The sequence below is a fragment of the Amphibalanus amphitrite genome, unplaced genomic scaffold (assembly GCF_019059575.1).
Source record: "Amphibalanus amphitrite isolate SeventyFive unplaced genomic scaffold, NRLGWU_Aamphi_draft 000001F_arrow, whole genome shotgun sequence".
NCBI classification, from domain to species: Eukaryota; Metazoa; Arthropoda; class Thecostraca; order Balanomorpha; family Balanidae; genus Amphibalanus; species Amphibalanus amphitrite.
In genome coordinates, this window is record NW_024881499.1 from 2,242,725 (window position 1) to 2,255,454 (window position 12,730).

At 52.2% G+C, this 12,730-nt stretch overlaps 1 protein-coding gene across 1 annotated transcript; it reads left to right on the top strand.

Moving 5' to 3' along the window:
- Positions 1 to 649: 649 nt before the first annotated feature.
- LOC122391598 lies at positions 650 to 11,765 on the top strand. The gene is made up of 9 exons (XM_043385739.1): positions 650 to 1,079; positions 1,448 to 1,552; positions 7,296 to 7,518; positions 7,819 to 8,015; positions 8,449 to 8,604; positions 8,821 to 8,981; positions 9,238 to 9,312; positions 9,628 to 9,749; positions 9,994 to 11,765. The coding sequence occupies exons 1-9, from the start codon at positions 678 to 680 to the stop codon at positions 11,763 to 11,765; spliced, it is 3,213 nt and encodes a 1,070-aa protein (XP_043241674.1). The 5' UTR covers positions 650 to 677.
- The last annotated feature ends 965 nt before the right edge of the window (positions 11,766 to 12,730 follow it).

A 12,730-nucleotide genomic window follows, 5' to 3' on the forward strand; every position in this document is an offset into this window, starting at 1 on the left:
AATGACATGCAATATGACCTCCTTTGACCAGCTTCGTGACCTGGGGGACTCTGACCCTACCTTGACCCGAGGTCAACACGTTAAGTTGACCCCAACTGAACAAAAAGTATACCACTCGACGCGCCTGAGCGAAACGAACACGATGATGCCAAAATCGCCGCGCTACGACCGTTTTCTCGGAGCTATTCATCAAAAACCGAACCCGTGACTTGGGCCACTTGACCTGACCTCAGAGGTTACCGGTTGACCTGAGACCTTAAAATCGGATACCTCTTGCAGCGGCGCACACGCTTGTTTTTTTTTCCGCGACGCTCTAGCTCCATCAGGGGCGAAACGGCGAGGAGGGTCGTACCAACCCCCTACCCCTCGGTCGTGCGTATGTAAAAAACCAATAGGTCTGGCGAGGCTTAAAATGGGATACAAGTCGCTTCGTCTTGTAACGGCGCACACACTTTTTTGCGAGGCTCTAGGTCAATTAGGGGCGAAACGGCCAGGGGGGTCGTATCCGCCCCCCCCCCTCCTCGGCCGAGACGTATGTAGGAAACCGATAGGTCCGGCGAGGGTTAAAGCATGATGGTGCCAGTTCGTATTAACTCCCGCACCCATTCAGTGCCCGCTGCTGACTGCTGTTTGTTTCCCGCCAGGTCTGGGGCCACGCTGCCCAGTCCTCGGGCACGATGGCGGGCATCACGACTCTGCCGGGCAGCCGGCGCGCCAGTGACCGCAGCGGCCACTCGCCGGTGCTAGCCAGCCTTTCGGGCCGCTCCCTGCCCGGGTCCCGGCGCTCCAGCGGCCTCAGCGGCCCGGTCAGCGGTCACAGCGGCACAGCGGGAACCCTCGGGGGCCTCAGCGGCCTCGGGGGCCCGCTCAGCGGTCACAGCGGCACAGCGGGCGGCCTCGGGGGCCTCAGCGGCCTCGGGGGCCCGCTCGGTGGTCTGAGCGGACTCGGCGGGCCCCTGGGGGGCGGTCAGACCTCCCTGTCGGCCGGGATGGCCCCCGCCGGATCCAGCAGGGACGGACGAGGAATCAGCGTGCTCGTACAGATGCTGGACGACTCCCTGGTGCCGTTTACTATACAGGTCAGCAGGGAAGGGTCAAATGGGAACATGATTCGCCAGATTGACAGGCTGATGTCGCGCTAGTTAGGTGACAAATAAAAGCAACTGATAAAATTGTATCTTTGCCAATCTTTTATTATTTTATTTGTGAAATGCTGCCAGAATTTCAGTTACATATTACCTACCTCCTTTCATTATCCTGGTTACTCATAACGCAACTTTTACGTACTACTAAGGCGATTTTTTGTGACCCATATTGCCGGTTAGTCTTTCGTCCAGTCTTTTGTTCCTCTTCGTTAGATGCTGAATATTTGCTACGTAAGATGCTTTGTAGGATGCTCCACTTGGCACGCTGTCCTAGCTGAATCAGCTGCTTTCTCCTTCGGCAGATGAAATGGCCCGCCAAAGTCCTGTTCGAAATGGTCTGCAGGCATCTGGGCCTGCTGGAGTCGGACTACTTCGGTCTCGAGTACTGCGACAGCGACGGGGGAAAGGTAAATATATGTAATACGGTGACAGTGACGGAAGAAAGGTAAATAGACAGGGACGGAGGAAAGGTGAAGTACTGCGAGAGTGACGGCAGACGGAGGAAGGCAAGTTTAGTATACCAGCATGTGATAGTGATGGACTATACCTAACCTTTCCGGATCATTTGCCATCCTGAAATAACTATGCCTGCATGGAAGGATGTGCAACAAATAAAAAAATAAAAAAAATGGAGGGAAGGTAAATACAATACTGCTACGGTAGCGGAGAAAATGTATAATACTGCGGCAGCGACTAATGTAGTGTAGGTACGGGGACCCGCAGTTGCTACTGTACAGCGACCCTGAGTAAATTGTCCCAGCACCCTCACAGGGAACAACGATAAACTGTCAGAGGGCACGCACAGAAAACCTCAGCTGCTCTTGTACAGGAACCGACAGTCGATATCAATGTTATCGGTTGTTACTGGACAGGACAGACGGCTAGAGTTGGGGTTCGTGTACAGAAGCAACTGCGGGTCCCCGTACTGTGCTGCGAAGGTAACATTCGTAAAAAAATAGCCAGAAGGCAGGGAGTACACACAATCACGGGTGGAGAATGTTTGAAAAAGTTACCCCGGCCGGCGACCGAAAGTCAGAAAGACGAAGATGCTCAAATATTTGTCAACAGTTATCAACAAACCCCTATTCTCTGGCATAGAATAATGGATGTCTGCCGTTTGTACGTTTTTAGGGAAAACTGCTGCACGCAGGTCCGGAAAATTTTGTAATTGTAACAACAATTTTGCAACACGCCTTAAAATTTCGGACGCATGTCACCTAGTGCTAGGTCAGGTCATCAGGTCAAATTTGCTGGATGCTCGTGCTAAAAATGCCATCATGCCCTTTATGCAAAGCTTATTCCGTGGAAGTTGCAACCTTCCCACACAAAACAAAATGTCAAATTTGACCGTTTTGACCCTCTTATTGATTTGAGCTCGCACCTGAAATATTATTCGCGACCGAGCCTTAACCCGGCAGTTGCTGGGGTATTTCGCCACCCACCGTTTGCTGGGGGGGGGGGGGGGCGTTAAACGCCCCCAGCCGATAACTCGAGAACCAATAGGCGCAGCGAAACGCACGAGGCGGCAAACGAAAGAACGTGACGAGACGCTTCAGATGAGTACTTTAAAGTTGAATTTTGAGGTCACAGGTCAGGTCAAGGTCAGGTCAAACACCTGAAATCGGGCTTTCAGTAGCATGGACTTCAGGACTTCGCAATGGGCGCCTCTCGTCATAAACTCTGTCAAAACGGCGCACAATCCATCATATAAGGCCTACATGAGTGTCAGCTCCATGCAGGGGTCAGTCAAGCATAGGTCAGGGTCAAGGTCAGGTCAACCGGGTAGGCACATATCCCCGAAAATAAAAACTGATATTCGCAACCTGTGACACATGTTTTATGGGTAATTTGGGGCGTAGAATACGATGGTGACATTCATTTTATCATATGTGTACGTGTTTGGCTAAAAAAGTTCAATTTAAGAAATTCATGTAGGGTAGCCTGGGGCAAGACGCCCCAGATAATTTATTTTGCTACATAACTTTTGTCCCACATCACCTGGAAGGCCAAATTTGTGCTCAATGCGTTCTTTGGACATTTTACTTTAAATTCCACCCCTCAAATTCATTCACTTATGATCGGACTCCTAGCTAGGAAGTGATTTGTGAAGCAACTGCAAATGGAGCATTTTGCCCCAACCCCAGGGCAAAACGCCCTACGGCCTGGGGCAAGAAGCCCCATACTCTAGATTAAAGATTAAACATGCTAGTTGACTTAAATCTTATATGAGAGGTCTGTTAGACCTTGGGAAGCACGGCACTGAAGTTAGCTCCTTCCATCCTATCAGGTGTTCAGCTATGGCACTATTGTATGATCAGGTTTTTCACCTGCCTCATAAGGCCAAATAATAAATTATTGCAATGGAAATGCTAACAAAATACTTCCTTTGCCATCCAGTTGCTGAGAAAAGTACATATAAATGCATAGAAACTTACTGTTAGCCAGCTACCGAACATTAGGAAGTGGGTAGTCCGAACAACACATGAGGTAAAACGTCCCATGGGGCGTTTTGCCCCGCGACCTACTGGGGCGTTTAACCCCATCACGTAGTTCGGTCAGAGAACAACGCCTTGCACTCCAGCAAGGCATAATTTAACACGAACCAACCCGGCATTATAAGCGTTAGATAAAGTTGTTCAAAATACATAAAAGTCGTTAACCTGTTGTGGACCATAAAAGAACGCCATGATGCATAAGCTGACAACAAAACATACAAATCACTCCAAAAACACATTTTTGGCTATATCTCCCTAAAGAGTCATCACAATTTCTTTCCAGTCTGCACATATAATGATCATATAGTGCACGTTTTATAGAAGAGATAATGTTTCTCCAGAACCTTGCCAGTTCCGAGAAACATCGGTGAGGCGTTTTACCTCGGCGGGGCGACTTGCCCCGGTCTACCCTATCATGGTCGTGAAGTAGTTACGAGAAATTGCCAAGATTCAGTTCAAGATTTTGGAAAATGCGGAACGATAATCAATAATCGAAGATAGCCATTTCATTTTTCATGGTATTGGCAGTCTAATGGCGTTTACGGCATGTCTATATGTCTGTTCTGTGATTTTATATGATTTTTTGAACATATGCCGTTTTTGGTCGAAAACTCAGAAATCATGACGTCACTAAAACCTCGATATCTCAAAAACTTTCCGACCGATTTTTTTGAAACTTTGTCACAATACACTTCAATTAATTCCCTACAGGTACCCAAAATTTGGCGCGCCTGCGGCGCGCCGTTTTTATGCTATGGCCCGGCGAAAAAATGTGGGGGCGTTTAACGCCCCCCCCCCCAGCAACTCGCGGGTTAAACGAGTAATCGAATGTTTTATTTGCAGTGTTTAAGCCCCGTTATGTTCATGAACTGTGAGATTAGTTGTCGGAGAACGCTAAAATCAAAGAAATTTGGCTTTTGATAATCTATGGTGATTTTATTATTGAGCTTGCCTAAAACATGACCAGATTTCTCTGATCACGTTTGTCGCTCTTTCAAACGTCGTTCCGCTTCTCGCCTCGTAGCCCAGTAGCCGAGTTAGAAGGAGCGTGAAAAGCCCACCTCTCGACTCAACGTGTTACGATAAGGCCACCACCCTGGTGCGGGTTAAGTTGGGGGAGCCTTGAGCCCCAGCAGCTCGTCCTTCTATCTCACTGATATTACCCTCGTCCTGTCTTGTGATGTTATTACAGTGCCATCTTACGATAACGGCCCTTAAATATGATTTACTTCTGTTTGATGGAACATGTCGGGCTCCGTGAAATGAGACTTAAAAACATAGAAGCTCCAAAATGAAAATAAAGTAAATTTTCAAGAACTTTTCAAGGTAGATAAGAATAATGCGAGACGCTTTTATAGATGGCAGTTTTTTTCGTATGGAGACAGCTTTTAGGATTTACAAAAGCGGAAAAAGTTACCCCGGCCGCGCCGGGGTCGGCTGAAAGTTACCCCGGCCACGGCCGGGGTGGCCGGGGCAGGTTCTCCACCCATGCACACAATATTCTAATGATGCAGTTTCACTGAAACTATACCTAACCTTTTTGGATAAACTTTAATGATATTTCTAGATCTTTTAGGATATAACCTTTTTAGAATAAGTGGATCTTTCCAATCAGATAAGTTTGAAAACACAAATTTAATAGCCGTAAGTTCACTGGCCCCAATGCTTAGCTAAGTTCGAGGACACCGATTGCTTCAGCGGTGAATGGCTGCAGCAGCGAATGCCTGAGAGGTAGGCTGCTCCGCAGTGTCCTGTCCTGTGAGGAAACCGGGACCGTCTTCTTTAGTTTGTGGAATGATTCCAGATGTCGAAATATGACAGAGACATACGTAGCACGTACATTTGCTTCATAGGCAACACTAAATGTCAACAAATACACCGAGCAGCTTACGGAACAAATTGTGCCATTCCGCAGCATCGCTGGAAATAATGCGGAACGACAGCCGCGTCATTTAGCGACGAAACAAAAATGTTTATGCTGATGGCTCTAAAACGGAACCATCTGTAAGTGTCGGGGAGATAGAAGTGTCTTGGCGTGGTTGGAGTGCTACTGCTAGCAATTCAAAAGTTTAATATTATTCGTTGGGGTCAGATCGACGGTATTAAATTGGTTATCAATATTGTGCGTTTTAATGCCAGCACTTTGTCTTTAATTGCTTTATATTCACTATATATGTATTTCTTTTTATATCTTTGTGACAGTTGCCTGTTATAAATAGAGCTAAGAAATTGTTGTTTGACGCAAGAGTTTGTAAAGACGTCTCACCTTCCAGTTTTCAGGGAGCGGATTAACACTTTCTGTAGTGTTACGAGCGATTTCATTCTTCAGACTTTCCTATATGGAGTCCTAGCGATCACTATACGCAGAAGATCAATGGAAGACAGAGCAAAAGAACGAATAAACGATGAAGCTAATGAATGCGTGCATGCTTGAATAGAGGCTATATAATGTTTGGTAATATTAGTCCTATAAATATATTGTACGTTACCTAAACTTAGACGCAATATATTATTTGACATGTTTGCAAGTAACTTGACTTATGGCTTGGCCTACATGACCTGAAGTACATATACTAGTGATGTCAATTACGGAAAATCGAAATACCGATGCCAAACCAAACACCAACCAAAACCACGGGAAAATACCGAAACCAAACCAACTTGGGAAAATGAGGGATATACCAACTTATTACCAATTTCTTAGCCTCTTATACATTAGTGAGGGTTTATGATACCAACAAAATACCAAACACATTACGATTGAAATACCAAATACCAAGTTGGTATCGGTTTGGTATCGGTATACCAAAAAGTTGGTAACCGATTGACATCTCTAACATATACCATACCAGTGAACTGACCTGTATCTAACCCCCACCTGCCCTAAGATGATATGACCATACTTGTAAGACCTTACTTGCAACCTGGCCTTATCGGTGGCCTGACATAATATATGACCTGACCTGACCTTATCTATGCCCTGACCAACCCTGACCTGACCTGTAGCCTGGCCTGTGACGTTCTGTGACTTGACCTGCGGCCGTTATTGTAGCATTGTCTGTGACTTCATATGTGACCCAGCCTAATATGTGGTCTGACCTGCGATCTGACCTGTAATTTGTCTTTACCTAACTTGACCTGTCCTCTGACCTGACTTCTGACCTGACCCGTGATTTAAACCGTGACCTGACCTGAGGTCTGACCTGTGACCTGACCTGTGGGATATGACCTGGCCGGTGATCTGGTCTGTGACCCTACCTGTGACCTTCCCTGTGCTTCACCTGCGACCTGACCTGTGACCTGGCCTTTGACCCTACCTGTGACCATACCTGTGGTTTTACCTGTGACTTTACCTGTGACCTGTCCTGTGACCTGTCCTGTCTTTCTCTGACTTGACATCTGACCTGACCTGACCTGACATGACCTGTCCTGTGACCTGTCCTGCGACCTGCCCTGTAACCTGACCTGTGACCTGCCTTGACCTGACCTGTGACCTGCCTTGACCTAACAAGTGACCTGACATGACCTGACATAAAATTACCTGTGACCTGACCCGTGACCTAGCCTGTGACCTGTCCTGTGACATGACCTGTGACCTGTCCTGTGACCTGACCTGTGACCTGCCCTGTGACCTGACCTGTGCCCTGTCCGGCAGGTATGGCTGGACATGGAGCGGCCGATGAGCCGGCAGCTGGGGCTCAGCCCCCGGGACCTGGTGCTCTGGCTCTGTGTCAAGTTCTATACTCCCGACCCTGCCAAACTGGAGGACGAGCTGACGCGCTACCTGTTCTCCCTGCAAATACGGCGAGACCTGGCGCAGGGACAGCTCAAATGTAACAGCAAGACGGCAGCCGTTCTGGTCAGCTACATCGTCCAGTGTGAGTCAAATGGAACTCAGTGTTAGCGAAATGGAACTTAGTGTGTCTGTGCAGTGAACTTCAGTGTGAATGAATAAGAGCAGCAGTGGAAGTCTGATCTCTAATCTGACCTGACCGACTGACTTGATATCTGATGTGACCTCTGACGTGACCTGTAACCTGACCTATAACCTGAGCTCTGAACTGACTTGACCTCAAATCCAACGTTTGACGTGATATTCTGACGCGACCTCTGATCCGACCTGAGTCTTACCTCTGACCCGAATGACCTGACCTCTGACCTGACCCCTGCCCCGGCAGCCGAGCACGGCGACTATGACAGTGACGAGAGCCCGAGTCGGTACCGGGTGATGCCGGGTCAGGACGCCGAGATGCAGCGCCGTATTATCGAGTCCCACCGGCGGCTGGCCGGTCAGCCGCCCAGCGAGGCCGAGCTGAACCTGCTGGAGACAGCGCGGCGCTGCGAGCTCTACGGCATGAAGATGCACCCCGCCAAGGTGAGAGCGCTACGGCATGAAGATGCACCCCACCAAGGTGAGAGTTCTACGGCATGAAGATGCACCCCGCCAAGGTGAGAGCTCTACGGCATGAAGATGCACCCCGCCAAGGTGAGAGCTCTGCGGCATGAAGATGCACCCCGCCAAGGTGAGAGCTCTACGGCATGAAGATGCACCCCGCCAAGGTGAGAGCTCTACGGCATGAAGATGCACCCCGCCAAGGTGGGTGACGGAGGAAGTATTGGAGAGTACGAGTGTCGAGTAGCTTGGGGCAAGGGAAAAGGAGGGCGATTCTTCTATTGGTGTTGAGTTATCGTAAAACTAAAATCTATGGGCATCATTATTGTTGGCCATTAGAGGCATATGTGGAAGTAATTTCGTCATGCCCGATCCCACTGTCTGCTAATTATTGCACACCGTTCCGTTTTCACAGGACCACGAGGGTGTTCCTCTGAACCTGACCGTGGCTCATATGGGAATCGTCGTCTTCCAACACTTTTGTCGAATCAACACCTTCTCGTGGGGAAAAATCAGAAAGATCTCCTTCAAGAGGCGGCGATTTCTGGTCAAACTGCATCCAGACGGAACTGTAAGCTCTATAAGCATCGCTTATAGTCATACGAATGAGCTCGTATAGGCTCATCGAGGCAGTCGATTACTTCTTCAATACAATACCACAAATGAATCCGAAGGCTTTGCAAAAAGTGTCATGAGTTGTAACACCTTTTGGCACCAACTGGTACTTAGTTGAGAGGCATCGTTATATTTTCAAAATCAAATAAAAATTCATATTTCCTGTCCACAGAGGTACTACAAAGACACAGTAGACTTTTTCTTCGAGAGCCGGAATCACTGCAAGAACTTCTGGAAGCGTTGTGTCGAGCACCACGGGTTCTTCCGCTGTCTGGAGGCGCGGCACCGGAGCAGGTCTCGGCCCAGCGTCCTCCCTAAGGGTAGCCAATTCCGGTAAGAAAGGACAAGAGGTCATATGTCTTCCATCGCTATATGGGCAAGTCGTTAGTTCGGTACAGATAACGTGTCGCATTGTAAGTTTTTTTTTCTTCTGAAACCGAACAAATATTCCTTAGTCCGCTGTTCTGCAACGGAATTGCTTTATGCGGCACCATGTTACGGTTTTATTTACAAGAACGTGACGCTTACCTATTAGTACACAGCAGCTGCACCAGTAACTGATTGTGTTCGCTGCTACTATACCCTACAGATTTACTGGGCGGACGCAGAAACAGGTGGCCGAGTACGTCCGTCAGAACCTCTCCAAGCATCAGGTGTTCAACAGGTAAGGCGCGCTGCATGTTTAATCACATCGCTCCGGCGGTGACCTTTCATTGCACGGAAAGCCTCATTCTGTGTCACGCGTTATTCATGAGAGCAAATGGGCGTAAAACGATGTTTTTCTCGATGATCGTATGTGTTCAATAAATTTTGCCAGTGCTGCTCGATATAAAAGGTTTTGCCACCATTCCTTTACAAAGTCAAGGGCTTATCTTTACTTTTCTGACTGCAGCCTTTCTCATGATTGTTTTGAATTTGTGCAATATATGGACATTGTTTTCTTGTAACCGTGTTGTTTGCGCGTTTCTTCGCTGTCCAGGTCTCAGTCATTCCGGGCGTCGTGCAGTAACGTGCGGTCCAGCAGTCTGCGGAGCGTGGGCACCTCGCTCTCCGCCAACCCGCTGATACCCATCGACATGGAGAACGAGATCCTGACACTAGGTGAGCGGAATGTACAGCGGGCAGTGAATGAATGGTGGTAACAATTCATGTATCGTACAAATATCCGTCAGTTCGTATCTAGAAACAAGGACACACACTTGGCTTGAATTGTCATAAAACGACTACTTTAGATACTGGTAAACCCGAAGAAAACATTATGAGCTCAGATATGAGAGGAATGTACTTAAGTGGACTCTACAAAAGTGATTCTGTATTACAAAGTGCACGCCCGCCTGTGTTTCAGAGCGCACGCCGGTCTCGCTGTCGTACGGCTCGGCCACCATCACCTCGACGGCCACGCCTCGCTCGCCGCCCTCGCTGACCGACCACGACACGGCCGAGCTGGACACCACGTCCCGCGGCGAGGTGACCACCTCGGCGGCCTCCACGCTGCCGCCGGCGCGGTCCGGCCACCTGTCTCCCGACAGCGAGCTCTCCAGCGCGCCCACCGACTCGTACTGCCCGGCGGCGCGGCGCATCACCTCTCGGCTCTCGCGCAGCAGTCCCAGTCTCTCGGAGACGGCCGAGGAGTCCGAGGAGGCGGCCAGCTCCGGCACGCTGCGCGCGCCGCCGCTCAGCGGCCGCCGCCGCCAGCTCAGCCGCGACTCGTCCAGCCTCAGCTCCGTGGTCGAGATCAACACAGTGATCGACCGGCGCCAGCTGCTCGACGACACCGTCTCGCACGACTCGTACGACCTGCTGGACGCGGGGCCGCTGCGCGCCGCCGGCTGGGCGCTGGCCGCCGCAGAACCGGCAGACGACGACGACGACGACGACGACGAGGATGGCAGCGGCGCCGGCGGTGGTGAGACGGTCAACCTGATCCCGTTCGGGACAGAGCTGTGGTCGACCACGGCGGCCGGCTGTCGGCCCGTGCTGGTGCCCGGAGACGACGCGTGTCCCGGTCCGCTGATCCTGCCGCCGGAGCCGTTCAACACCTACCGCCTGGAGGGAGTGAAGACGCTGCCGCGGGCGGGGCGGGCGGCGGGGTCGGCGGTGGGCGCCGCGACGCTCCAGTGGCGGAGCAGCGACCGGCTGTCGGCGGCCGGCCCGGCGGGCTCGGAGGACGGCGCACCGCCGGCCGAAGAGCGGCTCTCGCCCGAGTCGCCCGTCTCCGAGCACGGCGAGTATCGGCTGGCCGTGGGAGCCCAGGAGGAGTGGCTCCAGGTGCGCTCCGTGCCCGGCACCCTGGAGCGCGCCGTGCTGCAGAGGCTCAACGAGCGGCGCGGCCCGGCCGTGAGCACCTCACTGCTCACCGGCCCACGGGCCGAGAGCGCAGCCTCGCCGCAGCGTCTGCCGACCGCGCTGCCCGCGCCGCTGCCGACGATCGTACCCGCTCCTCCTCCAGTACCTCAGAGCGCGCCGGACGGTCTGTCGCTGCCAGCGGAGTCGGCGGAGCGGGGCGCGTCGCCCGAGGTGGACGAGGAGCCGTCGTCGCTCTCGTCGTCGCGCACGACGGGCGACGAGTCGACGCTCCAGTACGACACGGTGCCGGACGAGTCGGAGCTCGAGGTGGAGGCGCCGCCCGAGTTTTCGGACCGTCCACCGCCGCTGCCGCCGCCGCTGGCGCGCCTCTGCTACGGCCGTCGCCGGCTGCCCGGCGAGCCGCCCGGCTGCGGCGGCCTGCTCCAGGTAGCCGAGGAGGAGGAGGAGGGCTCCGAGGAGTCGTCCACCGACGACGGCGGCCAGGAGACGCCCTCGGGCGAGGAGGCCGACTTCCCGTCGCCGCCCAGCTCGCTGCTGGACCCGCTGCGACCGGCGGCCACCCTGGGCCGCCCCGTGTGTCGGCTTCAGCTGAGTCTGCCGGTGGCCGAGCAGGCGCCGCCGCAGCGCGTGCTGCTGGCCGGCTCCGGCTCCGGCTCCGGCTCGGACAGCTCGTCCGAGCGGGCCGAGACGGGCGGCGCCGACTCGGAGCCGGACGCGCCGCTGGAGGAGCTGCCCGGAGACGGGGAGATGGCCCGGCTGCCCGTGTCGCGGCCCTGTGCCCTCTCCTCGTCACCGGAGGCACACGTCTGACTCGACCACGGCATTGGAGACAGAGGACGGTGAAATTGAGCTTAGGAATGGCTGGCCAGAATCAGGGAGAATAGACGATGTATGTATATTGGCATCGAGCTCATGAGCAAAAGAAGTAAGTGATGTACTGGTGTCAGAGACTTATTCGATTCAAACGCTGACGGACCCGAGACAAGAGTGTGCGGTAAAATAGAGTCCTTGATTGACACAAGAGTCACAGACTCAGCTGATGTCAACCACGAGGAAGTCAAACTGAGCGGCTCCAGCTGAGCTCAACTGATGCGAGGTGAGACCTACTTGACTCGTATTTATTTCTGTGCGTCTCTCGTGATGGGTCTCGGATGACTCGATATAGGTACTCTTGGATCAGAAGTCGATACTTCAGCTCCAGCGGTGTCCGGTGCTCTTGTATAAAATACTGATTTCAAATGCAACCCGCTGCTTTGATGCCCAATATGCACATTGGGTGTGTGCTGCGACCAACAGATCATAGTTCGTTTTGCCGATGGGATTGTGCTCGGAGAGCAGCGGCAGCGAGCTCGGGGCTGATGTTACGGTGTGAGGACATTGCGGTCTTCAATACTCTGCGTGTGCTTTACATTTTTTGTATCGATGTGTTGTGTACCAGCCGCGCGTGGTCCCCGCAGCCCCGGCGTGTGTTAGCCGCCACCCCGCTACGGTTGTGCATTGCTCAAATGTGTCGGTATAGGACGGCCGGCGCTGGCCGCGGCATCTCTCTGCGGCTCTGCTGAGCCGCTGTTGCTGCTGTGGGGGCGCTACTGGCGTGTGCGTGGGCGACCCGTGGCCGCCTGCCGGTCGGCGGGTGGTGCAGTCTGGACAACAAACTGAGCGGACTGAGTGCTGAAGTGATGTTTTCGGTTGGTACGGCTGACGATTCGTAAGTTTCATCGGTCCAAAGCTAATAGCTAAGGTACGGTACGGAATTCAACATTGTTCGTTTCACT

What these genes read in the sequence shown, in the direction of transcription:
- LOC122391598 (XM_043385739.1), top strand. Translation starts at nt 678, where the DNA reads ATGGCGGGCATCACGACTCTGCCGGGCAGCCGGCGCGCCAGTGACCGC. An exon ending in GGTCAGCTACATCGTCCAGT is followed by an intron (nt 7,519 to 7,818) that starts GTGAGTCAAATG and finishes CTGCCCCGGCAG; the next exon opens with CCGAGCACGGCGACTATGAC. An exon ending in AACTGCATCCAGACGGAACT is followed by an intron (nt 8,605 to 8,820) that starts GTAAGCTCTATA and finishes TCCTGTCCACAG; the next exon opens with AGGTACTACAAAGACACAGT.